Source organism: Leuresthes tenuis, unplaced genomic scaffold (assembly GCF_036924035.1).
Source record: "Leuresthes tenuis unplaced genomic scaffold, fLeuTen1.0.hap1 SCAF_4, whole genome shotgun sequence".
Lineage (NCBI taxonomy): Eukaryota > Metazoa > Chordata > Actinopteri > Atheriniformes > Atherinopsidae > Leuresthes > Leuresthes tenuis.
Window position 1 is genome coordinate 2,145,692 of NW_027325358.1, and position 20,333 is coordinate 2,166,024.

The 20,333-nt window shown below is 42.8% G+C and overlaps 1 protein-coding gene across 4 annotated transcripts in view; it reads left to right on the plus strand.

The window, feature by feature from the left end:
- The window catches only part of sorcs1 (sortilin-related VPS10 domain containing receptor 1), a 163,939-nt gene that overhangs the window by 120,415 nt on the left and 23,191 nt on the right, over nt 1-20,333 (plus strand). For all 4 annotated transcript variants that reach the window (XM_072384067.1, XM_072384068.1, XM_072384069.1 and 1 more), the window contains exons 6-15: nt 5,296-5,360; nt 6,815-6,933; nt 7,069-7,158; nt 8,058-8,237; nt 10,379-10,525; nt 11,289-11,391; nt 14,465-14,541; nt 16,362-16,453; nt 16,824-16,931; nt 19,305-19,422. In XM_072384067.1, coding sequence (XP_072240168.1) covers nt 5,296-5,360; nt 6,815-6,933; nt 7,069-7,158; nt 8,058-8,237; nt 10,379-10,525; nt 11,289-11,391; nt 14,465-14,541; nt 16,362-16,453; nt 16,824-16,931; nt 19,305-19,422 — 1,099 coding nt within the window. The remainder of the gene's footprint in view (nt 1-5,295; nt 5,361-6,814; nt 6,934-7,068; nt 7,159-8,057; nt 8,238-10,378; nt 10,526-11,288; nt 11,392-14,464; nt 14,542-16,361; nt 16,454-16,823; nt 16,932-19,304; nt 19,423-20,333) is intronic.

Genomic DNA, 20,333 nt, shown 5'->3' on the forward strand with positions numbered 1-20,333 from the left:
ATGAGGTGGGTTTTGAGTTTCAAGGGCAGCATGCATCACCTTCTCAGACATTTATATTACAGATTCCTAAGGGTTAAGATTAAGGTGAACAGATTTCTGAAGTGAAAATCAGGAACATTTTCAATGCGTTGGTGAAAAAAATCATCATTATGAAGTTAAAAAAACAGGGAAAAGTACTTTTTCATGGATTTTAATCAGGTTTTATGGCACAAAAGGTGGCAATCGACCATCCATCCACTGAGGAAGACAAAAAATACCACTTTTAAGTTAGGATAGATTTTTTGGTCAGAAGTTTCAACTCATAGGCAAGACAATTTTATTTGTAAAGCACATTTCATACACAAGTGTGCTTTACATAGCAGGAAAATAAAGAACAGAATAAAAGGATGAAAAGATAAAAACGTGCAAAGACACGTCGAACAAAGCAGGACAATAAAACCTTCTGTGACAGAAGTGGTGCAAGATAGAATTAATAAAACGCTTTGGTAAGAAAAAAAAAAGAAGGATAAGACAAGTAAAAAGGAGGTAATAAACACTCAAGAACATCTGTAACTCTAACCATGATCACATTTCAAAGGCCTGACAAAACCAGAAAGTTTTGAGCCTCGATTTAAAAGTAGCAACATTTGGGGTTTCAGGGAGTTTGTTCCAGAAATAAGCATCTGAATGATGCTTTAACGTGTTTTGTTTTAGGATTATAAACCGTTAGCAGACCCTTAACTGAGGGTTCTGGATGGTTGACAGGGAATAAGAAGCTGAATACTGAACTGATATTTATGACATAAAGGTGGAAATCAAAATAATTAGTGACATTCCAGTTATCTCCTCATTCATCCACCTCCGCCTCAGGAGCCTGTGTAGAATAAGAGCAGAACATGAGAAAAACATGTCATCACCTGGTAATCTCATGCTAAAGTTAACGTTACAGCTTCACTAATGACGGATATGAAAAGTGTGTCATAATGTTAACGTTCACTGACTTTTATAACGTTATGTTAGGTCTTCAATTCAGATAAACAATCATACTTACTTTAATGTTACATCACTTCACACACACTCACAGCCAAGTCTACTGCCAGTTCACACTAAATAAATAAGTTCATACACAACATACCATTTATCGCGGCCGCTGGTCTCCTTTTCTTTCCTTTTTGTTGTTGTTGACGCTGCTGCGTCTCTACGTAAAATGACGTCTCTGGCGATGCGTTCAATGTCTACCGTAATAACTGGAGTTAATTTGATTCTGCGCGCATTTCCCCCCATTCAGTGTCAAAATCCGGGACATTTTTAGGGAAAGCTCCCCAGAAATCGGGGACGTCTAGTCAGCTTAGTTAAAATGTATTTTTTAAAATGTTTTTCTTTCAGTTTGCCTCACTCTTTGAGCTGAAGCTGCCTTTATCTGCTAAAGTGGGACTAGCTAACATGTTCAGGCTAACAGACTGAAGCTTCACTTGAGTTATGTACAGACTGACAAATATGCAGCCTGCTGGATAGGTTTGAACTTGGAAAACTTATACAGCTACAAGTCATCAGTTAAATGTAAAATGTTAATCTGGGAAACAACAGAAAGGTTCAGAGATACCAGCCATGAATAATTTACATTCAACCAATTTTAAACAGCTAAGAAGCTAGTTGTGCGAAAATGGCATATTAATTAGATAAAACAGAATATTAATTAGATAAAACAGAATATTAATTAGATAAAACAGAATATTAATTAGATAAAACAGAATATTAATAAGATATAACAGAATATTAATTAGATAAATAGAGTAAATTTGATAGCACCAGCATTCAGTCATTTAAATTTTGACTCACAGCAATATTGGACTAAATGTCTGGGCAGCATATGTCACATTATGGCTGCATAGCCTACCTTTAAATAAATTATGACTAATTGTGCTGAAATACAAATTTCAGTTAAATTAATTAGTAATTGTTTCTGATTAATTCAGATGAATTGTTTCAGATTTATATAACTTAAGTATTAGCCAAATAAAATTGATCAAATATTCCGGAAAAGACTAAAATTAACTGAATATATTCCTAATGAGCACAAAAAACTACAGATTTAAAAAATACTGGGTGTTGTCAGTTATAAAACATGCATTTCACGTGGTTCTACAAAACAATAATTGTGTCTTAAAAAAATCACCTTTAACTTAAGCCAAATTTAGCATTTTTTTTAGCATTTAAAAGCATTTAAAGTCGTGAAGAGACGACGCCATTGGAGAGCTGGAGAGTATTTTAAGAATTTCATGACTTGCGTGTCAGACAATCATTTCAAGAAGATTGAAATAATCGAATTAATCCTATGTGCAACGGATTAAAACACAGTTTACAGCCTCATATATGTTGCATTTTTCATTAATTACTGCAGGTAGTTGCTTTGCTTCCTGGTCTCCCCTAGAAATAGGGGGAACTTAGTCGTTCTGAATATGTCTTCATTCAACACGGAAACAGACACATGACAAAAGCTTTCTGTCGGGAAGTAACAAGCGGAGCCGCCAGGAGTGAAGCGAGCCTGGAGGCTGATGCTACAGAAGATGTCAGACTTCTATTTTAGGACGAACAATGTGCAGCAGGTGTTGTGGCAGCCTGGTAATGAGGGTGCAGAGGCAGCTTCTCTCTGCTGTACATGTGGCCATGGAACATGTAGGGAAGGGTGTTTGCTGATTTGTGATTCAGTGAACCTGAAAACGGCTCGGTCACACAGCCCGGCAGCAAACACCGTGCTCTGAACCCTGCAGCATTCAACTGTAATCAGTTTTTGAGCTTAGCATGAACATGTTTTTGCATATGACATTACAATCCGATACAAAAACAAATGGAGAAGCCTGCATGTGATATTTAAGGGTTTTGCAGGGCAACAGCTCCATCTCATGACTAATCAGATTTTTTCCACCTGTTCTGACCTGGGCTTTCCTGCACAAACAGTCTCATACTTTCACAGAGGCACGAGGTCTACAGTCATGAGAGTCTTTCAGTCTTTCAATGCTGGGAGTTGTATTTATCAGGACTGAATAAAAAATCATGCTGTCCTTCAGAGGTCTTAAAGAAAGGTAAATACAACCTCAGATGAACAGCAACAAGTGACATATTATACACCGTGTCATTATTTGTTGACCCACCTCAGCCAAAATGCAGAAGCAGTGTGTGAAAATGATATCCAGCCTTACTGCTTCCATAGAGTATAATGGATAAGCAGCAGCCAGGCGCTGTTACAGCCAAAGACATTAGCAATGATGCTACAGAGAGAAAGATTATTCACAAGTGGAAAACATTCAGGACAGCTGTCAATCTTCCCAGGAGTGGACGTCCCAGCAAGTTCACCCCAAGGTGAAAAAGCCCAGAGCTACATCTCAGACTCTACAGGCCTCAGTTAGCATGTTAAAGGTTAAAGGTCACCCCAAGGTGAAAAAGCCCAGAGCTACACCTCAGACTCTACAGGCCTCAGTTAGCATGTTAAAGGTTAAAGGTCACCCCAAAGTGAAAAAGCCCAGAGCTACATCTCAGACTCTACAGGCCTCAGTTAGCATGTTAAAGGTTAAAGGTCATGGCAGCACAGTTAGAAAAAGACTGAACAAGGATGGCTTGTTTGGAAGGGCTGCAGGAGAAAGCCTCTTCTCTCTAAAAAGAACATGGCAGCACAGCTTAGGTTTGCAAAGCTGCATCTGAACAAAGCTCAAGACTTCTGGAACAATGTCCTTTGGACAGACCAGAGCAAAGTGGAGATGTTTGGTCATAATGCACAGCAGCACGTTTGGAGGAAACCAAACACAGCATATCAGCACAAACACCTCATACCAGCTGTCAAGCACGGTGGTGGAGGGCTGATGATCTGGGCTGGTTCTGCAGCCACAGGACCTGGGCACCTTGCAGTCATTGAGTCCACCATGAACTCCTCTGGATACCAAAGTATTCTAGAGTCAAATGTGAGGCCATCTGTCCCACAGCTAAAGCTGGGCTGAAACTGGCTCATCAACAGGACAAAGATCCCAAACACAGCAGCAGATCTACAGCAGAATGTGTGAAAAAGAAAAGAATCAAGGTGTTGCAATGGTCCAGTCAGAGTCCAGACCTCAGCCTGACTGAAATGCTGTGGTGGGACCTTAAGAGAGCTTCATCTCGCTCTGCGTTCGCCATCTTTCTGAATGCCTGAGTTTGTTGTTGTTGGCGGTGAAGACGTCAACAGGAAGTGGCTCTATTAGCGATAGCTGAAATGGGGACAGCGCCACCTATCGTACCGGGGTATGACATGCTTTGTGCCAGTGATTCCATTCATTCACCGCCATATATCCAAGGATAATTACCCTCAGATAAGGAGCAGAACCCAACTGTAGCTGTAATCCAGTTAATCTCATCAGGAAACCGTTACTGCAACTTACTGCTGCTGAAGCTGTTGGATCAGGGGGTTCACTTAGTTTTTCATACTCTGCGTCTGTGTTTTGTCTCAAAATGTAAAATCCTAGATTTGAAAGCTAATATATTTATATAAGTTAAAATAAGTCCCTGCCAAAACCTGTTCTCTGGCACCTGAGTGGATTATTGTGATATTATTGTGATATATTATGATATTATTGTGATATTATTGTGATATATTGTGATATTATTGAGATATATTGTGATATTATTGTGATATTATTGTGATATTATTGAGATATATTGTGAAAACTGAGATATGGCTTGTATCAGTCGACCATCCTGCTCATTTTTTGTGTAACCTGGAAAAATCACCATCTCTACCTCTGTCACCATGTCTGCTTCACATTCCCTTCATACTTCCTCATATTTATGTGCATCCACCTGCCGACACATTCTCTCCTTTTCATCCCGTCTCTCTCCACCTTCCCCGTTAACTCCTCTCCCTGTCTGTGCAGCCTCTGTTTTCCTGCTCTGATCCCCCAGTCTTTTTGATACATTTTTAATGGCGTAATGATTATATGCTATTCCATCTGCAGGCATCCCTACATGTAGCAGGAAAATCAATGGCTTTCCTTTTCTAATGATGTGAGGAAACATCTTCCTTCATCTTTCTGGGTTGAAAAAGGACCTTCAGGGCCATCTGAACATTTAGATCACATAGTCAACACGGGGCCCCTTTTCTCCCTTACATGTTAATCTGCCCTCCACATTAAAGACAAATACACAGTAATTCTTGCATCCAGCTGATGTTTACCACGGCTATGAAAGCACGCAGCCTCTCAGGCCTGCCAGCAGTTACTGCCGGTTGCATCTGCCCGAAGGTAAAAGGCCAATAGTGATGTTCCTGAAACACATTTGTCTGCCTTTCAGGTCGAAAATGGGTTTGGACAAAGAGCCGGGCTTAATTCACCTGGAAACCAGCATCTCTGAAGGACGTGAGTAATTGAATTCTGAGTTCAGCTCTCTATTTTCTGGTGTCTTTGTACTGTATTGTCAGCACTGTCCTAAAATAGAGAGGAATCGGTTAGTGTTTCGACAATTCTGCTGGAGGGTAGCGCAAAGGCACGGTGGGATTGGCCGAGTCTGGGGACACACAATGACAACGGAGGGAAAAGTAATGCATATATTAGAATGCTTTAAATGCCGGTGATTTAGCTCAGTGGTGCACTTGTGTGTGGACAGCATCCCCCTTCATGGCTGTGAATACTGGAATAATGCAGGCTCAACTGTCTCGTGTTGGAGATTAATCCTTCGAAACACTTTAAAATGTTTGTTTATAGAGGAAATCACGGGAGGATATGCATTTTAATTGTCTTATGCAACCTTTGTACTGTTACTTTGATTGAAATCTGCTTCGTAGCACTTTTTTCCACTCGACTCAGGCAGGATTTCTCAGCTGCTTTGATTTCAACCTTTCGTCTTTATTCTCGATCGTTCACTCTCTCTTCGTTAGGTCTCTCTTGCAAATGAGACCCTGGGTCTCAATGAGATTTTACCTGTATAAATAAAGGTTAATAAATAAATAAAACTCATGAGACTGCGATGATGCCTCAGTTTTTTAGTTTGGTTTGGACGCATATTCCTGCTTCTTCTTGCCATTTGCTCTGTTTTCATATCAAAGCAACAGATGGACAGAATGAATAGATTTAATTAGGACTGTCACTGTTTTTGCTGTTTATTACTTGAATTCTCACTCACCTGGATGCTGTCCCACAGAACAACAACTTAGAGACAGGTTTCCATCTTAAGATGGATCGTGACGTTGCTGCTGTATGTTTGGACATGTTTTATTCTGACGTTTGGCTGCTAATGAGAAGCGTACAGCAGCTCCAATGACCAGTAATCTTGTTCCTTTGGGTTTCTGTGGCCTGAGCTGCTGCAGCAGGTTTGCTCACCAACCTTTGGGTCACACTTGTTTAAATCACCTTTACAAACAGAGCAGTTTTACCAGAGTTCATGTTAAGTGTGAGTTTGGCACTGCTGCTTTTCCCTTTCACAAAGTTTTCTCATAATGAGCTTTTTGGGGGATTGACAGTGAAAAGCCAATCTTACGGCAGGCGTCAGTTGAATCGGGTGTTATAGTGACACAGCCAGACCTTCACTATTGATCATGCTCATATGATAGAGGTGGACACATATTTGGCAGAGGCTAACATGTGGGTGCAGGCTCTCCCCAGCACCTTGATTGAAAGCAAAGAAAGCAATTGGACTTTCTGGTCATCTGTCACCCAGCTCTTCCCTGAGTGGGACCACTTTACTGACACATGTGATGTGGGACCGCTTGGCTCTGGGTGAAGGCTGCCCTTCTTCATTGGGTAATGCCACTGCTCAAGCCATGGCCTGACATGTGTGTGTGTGTGTGTGTGTGTGTGTGTGTGTGTGTGAGCAGAGGCGCTGTACGTCACCTGCAAGCTGCAGAACTGCACAGATGCCAACAAGGGCAAACCATTCCCCGGCTACATTGACCCCAATTCTCTGGTGGTGCAGGATGAGTATGTGTTTGTCCAGGTAAGTAATTGTCCTGTTTGCTCAGTGGAAATATTAGAGCTTATGGCACCGTGTGAAATACTTTCTCAGAGGCATCTTATTAGTACCTGTTATGTGACATTTTTTTTCATTTCTATAAAATGTTTCCACCTCAAGGTGTCCACCGGAGGAAGACCAATCTACTACGTTTCTGCAAAAAGAGACGTCTTTACCCCCATGAAGCTGCCCAAGTACACCCTGCCCAAGGTACCGAATCCACCGCCTGATTAAAAGTCAAATAAAATAACAGATACTCTCGAGATGCTGCTGATTAAAAAGCAATTACATGATCCTTCTTCAGCAGAAAGTGTTGGAAGATGGTGGCTCTGGTCGGTGGTGCTGCAGTTCATGGAAGTTTTTGGTTGTTAAAGTCAGATAACAGCATTATTCCGGCGGCTGTGATGCGATGACTAATTTTGCACTTAAGCTCCAAATCATTGCTGGCTCTGTGTGATACACTCTTTGTTATTTATGGGCAAATCAAGGCCAACAGTAGTTCACTCAGTGTTTCCTAAATTGTTATTCTGTACCGTTCCGTGTGCGCATGACCTCGCTTATCACGATCCACTGACAATTAAACATGTTTTATTCAATCAAGCCCTGGGCGCCCTGGCTGCCATGAGCTGGATGCAAAGGTGTTATTCGCACAGTCAGAGGTAGATGAAGCGAGCAACCAAACAGCGTGGCCTCGGCTGAATAATCTCTGCCCAATAAGCCTTACTTACCATCAGTGATTGCTGTATCCTCTTCGTTAAAACACACACGATGGAGCGGTTCAGATGATCGTGATTAAGCCCAGCAGGAGTGCAAGAACAAGGCGTATAATCTTCAAGACTTTATGTGTATTATTGGAGCATTTTGATTAAAGAGCAAATTAGAGCCAATTACACAAATGTATCGCCAAAAAAAAAAAAATGCTTCCACTGTGACAGAACCATAACGTGTTGTCATGACAACGTCCTTTTCATGTTCCCGTTCCTCCCGGTCAAATTCTGACACATAACTTTGAATTTTAAAAACATTTAGCTTTAGCTGAAGTCAAATACTCACACAGAGCCAAAGTAGAAAGGACCCGATTGGTCACTGTGATCTCGTGTATCTGCCAGGAGCTGCATGTGATCAGCACTGACGAGAACCGTGTGGTCGCCGCCGTGCAGGAGTGGAACCAGAATGAAACCTACAACCTGTATGTGTCTGACACGTCGGGGGTGTACTACTCTTTGGCTCTGGAGAACGTGGTCAGCAGCATGGGCCTCGAGGGGAACGTCATGGTCGACCTCTACGAGGTAAATGTGGTGATAGCAGGTGATGTGAAATCTCTCAGGTGGTGCAGAAAGTCACTGATATCTTAGAGGGGGAAATAAACTACAACCCCAAATCATACAAAGGAAAATGCTCTGATTCTTACTGTTACTTTAACTTTTTTTTTATTGGAGACTGTATGAATTTTTTAGATTTTGTCTCATCGGTTTAATTTGATTTGTTAATAAACGTCCATTTTTGCATTTTAGGTCTGCATAACACTGCAGAATTAGTTAAGTCAGGGCCATTAAGGCCGAGTAATGACATAAAAACAAAGAATAGTGATGTGATTTTAGAGTCTTTGAGGAGCAAAGATGTTCAGAGGAGCTCCAGTTTGTGTTTAGAACAATGTTCCTCAGAGAAAGACTGGAAGGGATCTGCATATTTCTGCCTCCACAGAGCAGAATATCATTAAAGCATTCAGGGAATCTGGAGGAGTTTCAGTGTAAAGGACGAGGGAGCAAGCCTAAGCTGGACCCCGTGACCTCTGACCCCTCAGACGCTGCATCAAGAACCGTCATTCATCAGCAGCTGATAGAAGCACATGGACAAGGGATTACTGTGGAAACCTTTGTCAAGCACTACAATACAGAGTTCCATTCACAAGCTTTACTGTGCAGAAAAGAAGCCTGATGTTAACCTCGTCCACTTCTCTGGGCTCGGAGGCGTCTGGGATGGACCGTCACACGGTGGAAACGTGTGCTGTGGTCAGACCCATCAGTATTCCACATCTTTGTTGGAAGAAATGGAGCAAAGAGCAAAAGCAGCATCCAGCCTGCTGTCAGCAGCCAGTCCCTGCAGCCAGGCTCTGTGATGGTATGGGGTTGGATCAGGGGGCAAAGCTCATTTCCACTTCTGTGATGGCAGCATTAATGCAGAAAAGCTCACTGAGATTTTACAGCAACATATGCTGCCTTCAAGGCCACATCTTTTCCTGGGACGTCCCAGCATTGTTCAAGCAGACCATGGAAAACCACATTCTGCCACATTCCAAAGGCCTGGCTGAGGAAGAAGAGGTACGGGTGCTGGACTGGCTGCCTGCAGTCCTGACCTGTCCCCAGCAGAGAAACAACCACCCCCCCGCACTGCTGCACACCTTAAGACCTGTTTAAGGAAGAATGGGACAAAATAACAGCGGGAACTCTGCATCACCTGGTTTCCTCAGTGTCCCAATCTCCAGTTTAATTTAACTGACGAGAGAAAACCTGAAATATCTTGATTTCATGTTGTCTGTAATTAGATAAAAGTCATTGTAAATGCAACAATGGGTGCGTTTTCCACACTGTCCTAACTTTCTCTTTCCTGGTGTAATCTTTCATTTTGGAAATGAACCCTGCTGCTGTAGGTCTGCCGCCTACACAGTGTGTTGTTTGAATATGAAGCAGCTTCAAAGTGCTGACATCAACAAAGGCAAAGGGAGACTCTGCCAGGGTTATAGATTTTTGTGAGGCTTACGTTATTTTATTCTTTGATTAATAACTACGGATGTTACTTCACTGCACTGCCCAAGTCCAAAATGTCTTGTATTAAGGGCTGATGTTGAGGCTTATGTTCTGGTGTGATTCATAAAAAAAAACGAGCACCAAACTCAACATGAAACTATTTCTCTCAACCTGATAATTAAGCTGGTGATCATGCAGCTCATGTCTTTCTGAGGCTGCAGCGATGGAATCAAATCCGCCGTCCTGATTGGGGTCGCCACCCAAGACGTAGGATATGCTAAATCCCTGCTTCAAGGGACACTGAAGTATCTGTCAGTCGCTAAAGTAGAGTTTCACCGCCTAATGCAACTGTCACCAACTCAATTCAGCATCCCCGTGCCACCCTGTGGGCCTCCAGCAAGGAGTCAGATTCATTTAAGGCACTCGTTGATTACTCGCAAGTCTCCAGACAGTCGATCATTTTCCACTCAGCGTTTGTGGCTGTGTTTGGTTTTGTTGGGAATACAGAACAGGCCTGTCTGTGCGGTTGCATCGCCCCGAGGCATGTGATTTGCTTTGCAGTGCACTGCATTCACTCGCTGCAAATTAACTGGAGAATATGAGCACAGTAATGGTGTTTGGATGCATGAAGTCTGACTTTATTCCACTTAGAGCTGTGAACTGTTCTCCGTGTGATTTCCCAGGTAGCAGGAATAAAAGGGATGTTCCTCGCCAACAAAAAGACGGAGAACCAAGTGAAGACACACATCACTTACAACAGAGGCAGAGACTGGAGGTTACTTCAGGCCCCGAGCAAAGACCTGAGGGCCAACAGCATTCACTGTGCGCTGGTAAGTGTCTGAGAGCGAGGCGTGCTCAGGCTGCATGTGTTTGTATGTGCGTGCGCTTCCATCAAAGAGAGGCCCTGACAGGAGTTGACTGATCCCAGCAGCAACGAGAGGCCGTGCTCAGAGAGAGCAGCGCCCGTCAAAGCCGAGCGCTCTGAGGCTGCTGAGCCGAAAGGTCAGCTGTTGAGATTCAGTCCAATAAGCTGACCTCTCATTTAAGAAACTCAGAGAGAAAGAGGTGTCAGGCAGACAAGCAGATGCCCCCTCATCTGTCTTTCTTCCTGAAAGCCTGTGAAAGTTGGAGCCTCTCGCAGCTAACTTGAGTTTTTACTTATTTTGTATGAATAATCCACCGGCGCAGATGTTTATGAGCGCTGTCTCTCCTCCTGACACGAGCACAAGTCCAGAAATAATCACCTATTTTTTGATAAACCAATTAGAGACGCTGTGGCGTCCTTCACCTTCTTCCCATATTATACAGTCATTTGTCAGGAAATGTCAGAGTTTTAATAAACCTCCAAACAGCCCGTCACAACATGGCCTGCACCGCTGGCATTTTGCTGGGTCCTAATGAGAATTGTGTCGGTAAAGGTTAACCCAATCAAAATTAATGGTGAGCCCAGCCAATGGGGGAATAGAGTTTGTGATAAAACTTATGAGCTGGGCAGGTTGCAGATCCAAGTTGATGCAAAAGCCGATTTGTTCCCAGGCTTCTGTTTTGGTTATTCTGAAAGTTTAATTGAGTTTTTGATTCCTTGTTCTTCAGCCGTACTGTTCATTACATCTCCATCTTCACGTGTCTGCAAATCCCTACACATCTGGAAACATCGCCAGCCGGGACTCAGCGCCGGGGATCATCGTGGCCTCAGGTGGGTGTGATGGAATCTGCTTCCAGGGACATTTATTACTTTATTACTGGAGTTCTGTGGGTTTTCTAAAACCTCTCTGTTAAAAACCCTTTTCGATACTTTTGTTTTAAGTAGTTAAATCTTTGTTGAGTTGCTGAAAGGTTTAAACATCTCAGTTTTTTATTCTCTTTGACGGTACTATATTAAAACAGACGGGATTTTTGATTAAAAAGGCTTTGCAGTCGTCCCAGAAAGCAGATCAGCCTTTTAAAGAATGTGACATGAATGCATGAAATTAAGATAAGCACATAATTGAGTAACGGGTCTCCTATTTTGGAAAGTTTTGTTTTTACTCGAGATCACAAAGACTACAAAGATCCCTCAGAGAGACGAAAGCTGGAAGACATCCGTCTGTTTATGTTAAACTTGGATATTTCCCTCTTTACTTTACTTATTTTCAGTGACGGCCTGTGGTGACATTGAATGGGGGGGCTAATGTATTATAAAAGCCAAGTAGTTGTATTTCAACATAAAAGGTGTCCTGTTAGAATTTAAACTATCCCAACAGCACGGGCCTTTTCAACAAACCACCAAAACACTATTTAGAAGAATGCACTGATGGAGAATACACCATCTACCATCTCTCTGGAAAAACAAATACTTTCACACCATAAAAGGTTTGAAAAAAGGTCAACCCAGACTTATAGCCTGTTGCTATTTGCTTTGGAACACAATAATCCAAACATCAGCACAAAACTAAAAGAGTAACTCCAGAAAAACACTCCAGAAAGACGTTAAGAAAAGAAATACTCCACAAAATTCTCCATCTGTGTGACATGAATGGGGGGGGGGGGGGGGGGGGGGGGTCTACCTTATTTGAAGAGAAGCTTCAAGAGGCCATTAGCCGTTCTATCGTTAGCCGTTAGCCGGTCCTTTCTCTCAAACTAAGTTGGACAATAGCTACGATTTTGGCGCTTTTCTTTCTGTGTAATTTGGACATCCTTTGGATGATGTGCCCCTACTTTTTTCACCTGAGGACATTGAAGAAAACGGATTCAAAAGTAAATAATCCACTTCGTTAACACCAATGCCTGCCATTGTCAAAGTTTCGCCCGATACACGCAGTCAAGTAGAGTCGTCTGTGATTGGCCCAAATCTGGGCTGTACAGATTTAGCCCAAATGAGCCCAAATGGAGGGGGCGGGACTTGCAACCTGTCACTCAAATGTTGAAGAAAAGTCAAGTGGAACTGAGCTGCTTCGCTTGGGCTGTAGATAATTAGCCCGTTTTTACCGATTTTATGGGTTTCAGTTCAGATTTTGCTCCACCTCTGATCAAAAATTAAAAAACAATTTGTTTAAAGTTTTTATTGAATTATTTATATATTATATTCTCATTTTATTGAATAATGTAGGGAGCCCTGTTAGCCCAATTGTACCAGCCGTTCCTGCTTATTTTACCTGGTAGCTTTGGTTATTTGTCACTTTTCGAGGTGAGATTCTGACATATGAAATGAGTGGAGCTTTTGTGCAGTTTTTAGTTGATAATCATCATTAACTCTAGTTTCATTTGTGGGGGAGTTAGCCACTTCTTTCATCACTTTAGTTCAGAAAAGGAAACGTTGTGAAGGACTCACAAACGATTCATCATCAGCTGATAAATTAAAATGAACGACTCCACCGCTGACATATTACGGTGTAAATTTTGAGCAAGTCAACATTTCTCTTTTTTTAATGTGCCGAATAAAATGTCCCGACTTCAACAGACCTGCTTCTTAACCAGGAAGCAGCTTTTCAAAGCCTCAGTTGACGAATTACAAACCCAGATCAGTGAAATTAAAATCCACTTGTCCGTGAAGCAGAAGAAAGTCGAATCTTTTCTCCCGTTGACCCGTGGGAGATGCAGTTTCTCCTGTCAGGGGTTGACACAAACATCCCGGTCGTGATTCCTTCTCACAAAGAACTGCTTCATCTGCTGAGCAACCACTGGTCTCATCTCTGTGTTTTCCATTCAGCTGCATCTGCCTGTTTGCAGGGCCGTCCTCTTTTATTCTGCCACACTTCCAGATAAGAATCTGACAACGTGTGTGCTGCTTCATCTTTGTGCAGCACGGGGAAAATGACAACAACAGAAAGCTTCAGCACCAAAGACAACATAATCCAATGATTGAGCCCTCAGAGCAACATTGTTCCTGAGAACAAAGCAAAGACTCATTGACTCAGTGTGTGAGAAAAAGAAAGGAAAGGAGGAATATGGCATCAGCAGCCTTCCAGGTGGATTCACACCTCAGTGATATTTACTCCCACATGAACCGGCACTGTCAATAACTCATCAGCACACACCTCAGGTGTACTCTAAAAGCGTCTGTCGGGACCTTTGTGAAACACTGAATTAAACAGCTTTCAGTGATTTGAGAGAAGAACAATCGACCCATTCGGTTTGATCTGACATTATTCCGGCTGCAGAATGGCCAAAGGAAAGCAGGTGTAGAAAACAGCCGCTTCTTTTCCATCCCAGCTCCTAAGTTTAAGATATTTTCAGCTGTGATTATCACAACTTCAGGGATAACATCAGGTAATCAGCAGGTAAAGACCTCGGCTGACAGATTTAAAGCCTGCTTTTACTAGGAAAGGGTTTAAAAACCTAACTTTAAACCTTTCCTTGCACCTTTTAAAGATATATATTTTGGTTTCCCAAGGAGAGTTCATATGAGAGGACAATCATGCCTGTGAAAAACTGCCACCTGGCACCAATTACAAGCAGATTGAAAGCAATTACAACCGTTTGCACTGCATTTGGAAAGCTTGTCTTAATGTGGTCCGGCCTGCTAAAAGATTAATACAGTAATCAGGATTTATTGGTTAATTTAGGAGTACGGGCAAATGTCACGCTGCACAGTGGCTCTGCTGGAGCTCTGTAATTACAGCCTGAGTCTGCAGCTGCAGGCCGGAGCCTCCTGCTGTAAGTCGAAATCCTCTGCATCAGAGATGAACTGTATTTGATGGAAGCAGATGCCATTTTCTGTGTTTCATGAACTCAAAAGCTTACATTGGTTTATATTCTGTGTGTTCTGTGAATTTGCTACCGACCTGCAGGCTCCATTGGCTCAGAGCTGACCAATGGCAACGTCAGTGTGTTCATCACGTCTGATGCAGGAAACACGTGGAGACAGGTGAGGCCTCTTTTTTTATCACATCATGCTGCTGTTGCAGAAGTATGAACTATAATAACACCTCTTGTATCATGCTTCATGAGACGATAAAGTGGGGTTTGAAGTCTTTGTGGTGGCAGCATCTCAACTGCGAGCCTCTGGAAGACGTCTCCCGTGGCATCTGCTGAGTGACGTTTGAGAAATGGTGTCACAGGGAAACATGCTGTCAACCCTTTGGGGTGGTGGACCTTCAAGCTGGCTGTCTTTCTTTCAGTCGTCAAGTCCAGACATGAGCGAACAACACTCACCATCAGACGGCATGTTTTCCGTCATGAAATGTGAAGAATAATTCCAGATTATTTCACCCTGGTGTGTTTCACATGCATGGGAACAGGGGGGCTCGGGATGATGAGGAGGAAAGCTCTGCACCTGGGTGGCTCCTCCTGGAGCCCAGACAGGTGTCCAGTGGAAAGACGAGCAGCAGTAAGAACCCTGAACCCCTATAATTTGGATTTTTCTCCACATTTGTGGACTTTAGTTCTGATAAATGCAGCCAACCATCAACCTAAAATGGATTTCAAATGTCTTCTTAATGGTCCTTAAAGTAGCTGTAGTTGTTGGGGGTCTAATGCTGACTTTTTTGTCTCTGCAAAGTTAGAGTTGTGTGATTAAACAGGTGCTTAGTTCAGCCTGTTAGTAGCCTTGGGTGGATGCTGAGACTGGGCCCAGAACTGTCCAGACTGGGCTGAGCCATCATCAGAACTCTGCATGTCCCCATAAAGGCAAAAGGAACACAAACGCAACCAGAAAGCATTTAAAACATGTGGATATCCGAGCTGGAGCTTTGTTAAGTGAGCTAAGAAATCTGGAAAAAATGACACACAATCGGAGGGGAGAAGAAGAACCGGCACAAAATGTTTCCATTCCATATGTTGCAGAATCTTCTCCATCCCTGTTCACTTCCAAGCCAACAACACAGAGAAACGGGTTCATTGGAAGGACGAAAAACACAAACTGAGCAGAGCCGAATGTGTAGTTAATACTGTAATATATGAGAAACTAACCAACCACACAAGGGCACGACACAGTGCAGGAGAGCCAGTTTCTCAGGTCAACCTCAGGGGAAGGGAGACTGCTTTCAGGAGAGTAATATCACGTTCTGGACAGGGAGCAAAGATGGTTGAAGATTGGAGTCAAAGAAGTCATGGATGTCAAAGTGGGAAAGCCAACTTTAAACAGAGGAGATGGTCTCATTCACACCTGAAAGACCCCAAAACTAACAACGACTGCAGAGAGCTGAAGACCTGCAAAAGTGCACAACGGATCACTTATTTTTTGTTGCCCAAATTATTGCCTGTAAAGGATTTGTGATGGAGTACAGAAAACAAAAAAAGCACATTTCAACAGCTGAAATGGAGGGTTCTGCATGTTAAAAAAGGGTCTTTGACCAGGGTGGGAGTGAATAAAGCTGGGAGACGACACGTAAAGAACAAGAATATGTTTTCATCTGCCACAAAACTATCCAGGACTCGTATGAAGGTCTCTCAGCTGGAACTGAAGGAGCTGAAGACGGGAAAGCTCGGGTATCTCTGCTCAGACTGCAGGTCCCGTACTGTACAAATGTAAAAAAATGAGGGGTAAATCCCTAAATTACAAGAGAAAAAAGACCAACATGACAACCCTGTTCTGTGTATTAAGAATCAGCAGCAGGTGACATCATGGATCACCCTGCATCACTTTCCATGCTAATGTAATTGCAGTATCCAGCCGTGTCTTTCTGCAGTGACTCGAACGGTTCGGGGTGTTCAACACTTCTGTGAGCGCTCTTTTCCTCCCCGCAGATCTTTGATGAGGAGTACGCGGTGCTTTATCTCGACCAGGGAGGAGCCTTGGTTGCAATAAGACACACTCCGCTTCCCATCCGACACCTGTGGTGAGTCATTATGACAGAGACGCTATTCGTCACAGCATGACTAACTCCCTCAAAAGAAGCTCCAAGGCTTAAGTTAGTCAAACAAAAGCAAATTAGTTTGCCTTCGAACTGGGGAATGATATGATTCTGGGGTAAGAACCCACCAGCCGAGGAAAATGGCTGCTTTGACAATTGTCATTCAATTTCTCCTCTCCTTGTCTGAACCCATAATGAGTCCAACTCTCACTGATTCGTGTTCACCGAGCAGAATCCCTGGGCCCTGTGCAGAATATGAAATAAGGCTGTTAAACAGCTCTCGGGGTCATTAGCTTGTGCACACAGTCGGGGCATTAGTGAGGCTCCCTTGTGCAGCGTCTGTTTGTGTTGTCAGGTTGAGCTTTGACGAAGGACGCCAGTGGAACAAGTACAGCTTCACCAACACCCCTCTGTTTGTGGATGGCGTGCTGGGAGAGCCTGGGGAGGAGACGCTCATCATGACGTGAGTACCGAAGAGTCGGCATGCAAATGTATCCACCACACCGAAGGGAGTGAGAACAACAAATCATCAGCGTGCTCCTTAACCTGAGCCTTTGCTTTCTGCATGCACATCTGAGCCCGCTCCATTCAGCATTCCTCACTCACTGTTTTCTGTTTCATGAATAAAAAAGGTTTCTCTCAAGGTCTGGCCGACATCAAAACTGTCTGTCTGCAGATTATGATCACAGGAGATCAATGCTTTGGCAGCCAGCGACAGCGTGGCTGTCCATTTGAAGAGCATGAAGGAAAATGATCAAAAAAAAAAAGAGAAAGCCTGGGAAAACAGACCAGAAACTTTGCTTTTAAAAGTTTTAACTGCATTAGAAATTGGGGGAAAGCAGTAAGCATGATTCCGTGTGCCCTCGGAAACCAGAGTTATGAAGATTCCTTTTGCATTTATTATTAGAATAGCCTTAAGATGGAGTACACTCATATGACACAGCAGTGCTGCCTTATTGCTGCAGAGACGGGGGCCTTTGGGGCATGCGACCAAAGAGTTTCCACAGCCATCGTATCAATGTTTCATGGCACCTGCCAGAAATGACAGAGTGACAGTGGGCTGTGCAGTCAGCTCTGCAGGAGAGTGATAGGACACAGCTGGAGAGACGGAGGGAGAGAGGGAATATGGAATAACAGCAGTCTCAAGAAGAAGAGATGAGCTTTCCGGGGAGGTTGGGGGCAGTGTAAAGACACTGAGACTGACTGCTGCAACACGAAGCCTCTTGGCTGGCAGGCACACCATTAGTTTTCATAAGACCATCATGCACTGCTTTCTTATCAATTTGTACTAATTCTTACAGTAAGTGCTTGTCATGGTCGGATGCCTCCAGTGCTAATTGACAAATTGTGATTAATATGTTTTGGTATGAATCGTGAAGGGGTCAGTGCAGAGATGCACACACCCTCTCAGTTTATCTGGAGATGGAATATTTATCTGACAAACCTCCCAGAATCCAGCAGTGTTGGAATGAGACGGCTTTTATTTCGTTACAGATCGCACGGCCCTAAGACGTTTCATCTTTTTGCTCATCAACTTAAATGAATTAGTCAACATACACGCAACACATTTAAAAGAAAAGAATGGGGCGGGCTGTAATTTAGGCCCAGTAATGAGGACAAAAGAAATAAAAAAGATATTTACATAGATTTATAATCATGATTTGGTCCAGAAGCTGTTTTATAATGTGTTGCAGCCTGAAATGTTTAAATTAATGGATGTTAACACACGAAATGAAGCTGGTGAGACAAAACACGACATGTATTGAGTTTATTGGACTTTATTCATAGATTTAATCTTTTCTGGACATTGTAAAGTCTGGTTGATCCTCTTCTGTAACCCTAACTGTGAACATCTTGTATTAATCCAGTCGTCACACTATTTAACTGAGAATTAATTCAATTCAATTCAATTCAATTTTATTTATATAGCGCCAGATTACAGCAATTGTCATCTCAAGGCACTTAAGTAATATAGTCCAATTCAAGCCAATTGGAATTCAATTCATTGTAATTATAATCCAATCAATTCATATGGAGCCAATTCATAAAATTAATATCCTAGCTAAGGAAACCAACAGATTGCACCGAAGCGTGTCTTCAGTCTAATCTCCCGTCCTGAGCCTGAGGGACTGTGGAAAGGAACGACTCCCTTTAACAGGAAGAAACCTCTGGCAGAACCAGAACCAGGAAGAAACCTCTGGCAGAACCAGGAAGAAACCTCTGGCAGAAACAGAACCAGGAAGAAACCTCTGGCAGAACCAGAACCAGGAAGGGTGTCCATCCGCCTCGACCAGCTGGGGTTTGAGAAGACAGAAAAGAGGGAAAAGAGGGGGGAAAAACACCATAACGCCATTCAAAGGATACCTGCTGGAACAGGGAAACACAAGTTAATAACCACAATAATGTCACATGTACATAAAATCAATTTTGAAATTAAACAGGGGGAAAAAGAGAGCAAAGTGAGGAAAGGTGTGACAGATGAGGTCCCCCAGCAGTCTAAGCCTATAGCAGCTTAACTATGGGATCCCTAACAACATCCCTAATTAACTTCCTCTGTTTCTAATTCTCCGTTTTCCTTCGAAGATTCACCATTTCACTCTAAAAATGAGGCTAAAACAGTTGGTTTGCACAAACTAACCAAACAGGAGGACATCGAGCTTTTATTTGGACTAGCTTAGCAGCAGATAAACACATGTTTGATGGCACCGTAAACGCTTTTCCCGCCACAGCGAGGCTCACTGGATTAGAAAAGCAGCTTCATCCTTCAGGCCCATTTCAAGTTAAACACCTGAGCCGTGTTTTAATGTAACGAGCACCACGCTTGGCTGTTTTCCAGGATCTTTGGCCATGTCAGTCATCGCTCTGAGTGGCAGCTGGTGAAGATAGACTTCAGGTCCATCTTCAACAGGAGGTGCACGGAGGTGGATTATCAGACGTGGCACCTACACAACCAGGTAAGCAGCCTGCCAGCACAGCAATAGATGTTCCAGATTTAAATCTAAAACAGAGCAGATACCACAGACTGGATCCACTTGTATGGTAGAGGTTTTGAATCTGATATCCTCCATCTTGTGTAATTCCATCCCACAAAGCTGGGATCACCACTTGGAACAGATTTACTATAAAGTGCTGTAATTGGATGGGAACTGCACATAAAATGAAAGTAAATCAGATCAGAACGTCCCTGTTTGAGCCTTCTTGTGATTTTTAAACAATAAAAGGTTAATCCTCAAATAAGTGCTCAGAGTAAAGGGCCCCAGATCCTCGAACATGCACCCAGCAGAACTTTTAGTCGGATCAGTGGAACGAACACGAACAGAATGATGTTTTAAAACATGGACTTTCATCAGAGAGGCGACAAAGAGGCGACCTTTAAGATTCATCTGTCTGTCCATAGAATCGCTTTAAAGGGGAACTCCGGTGTTTTTAAACCTTATTTCTGGCATGAAATACGTTCATCTGCTCACTGAGAACAGTTTGGTGAAAGTCGGCGTCCTTCTGAAGATATTTAGATAACTGGAGATCCATATAACGGAGTGAACGGGGCTTAGAGGATGCAGCCTCTAAATAAGGCATTATCTGTCTTTATTTCACCAATACTTTAAGAAGAATGAATGAATGAACGTGTGCTATAGCTCTGTTAGCTCATAGCTGCTGTTATGTGGCTACTTGCAGCTATAGGAGAGCTAACGGAGGGATTTCTACACACACCTCTGCTATAGTAAACTGTAAAAACAGCAGAAGAAGAAGAAGGTACTCTGAGCCAATAAATCTAAAACTCAACATTCGTTTGTTTGGAAGACCTGCTGTATTAATCAAATGATAAAAACTCCTTTCAGTTTCAGGTTATGAGGTAACAGAATAG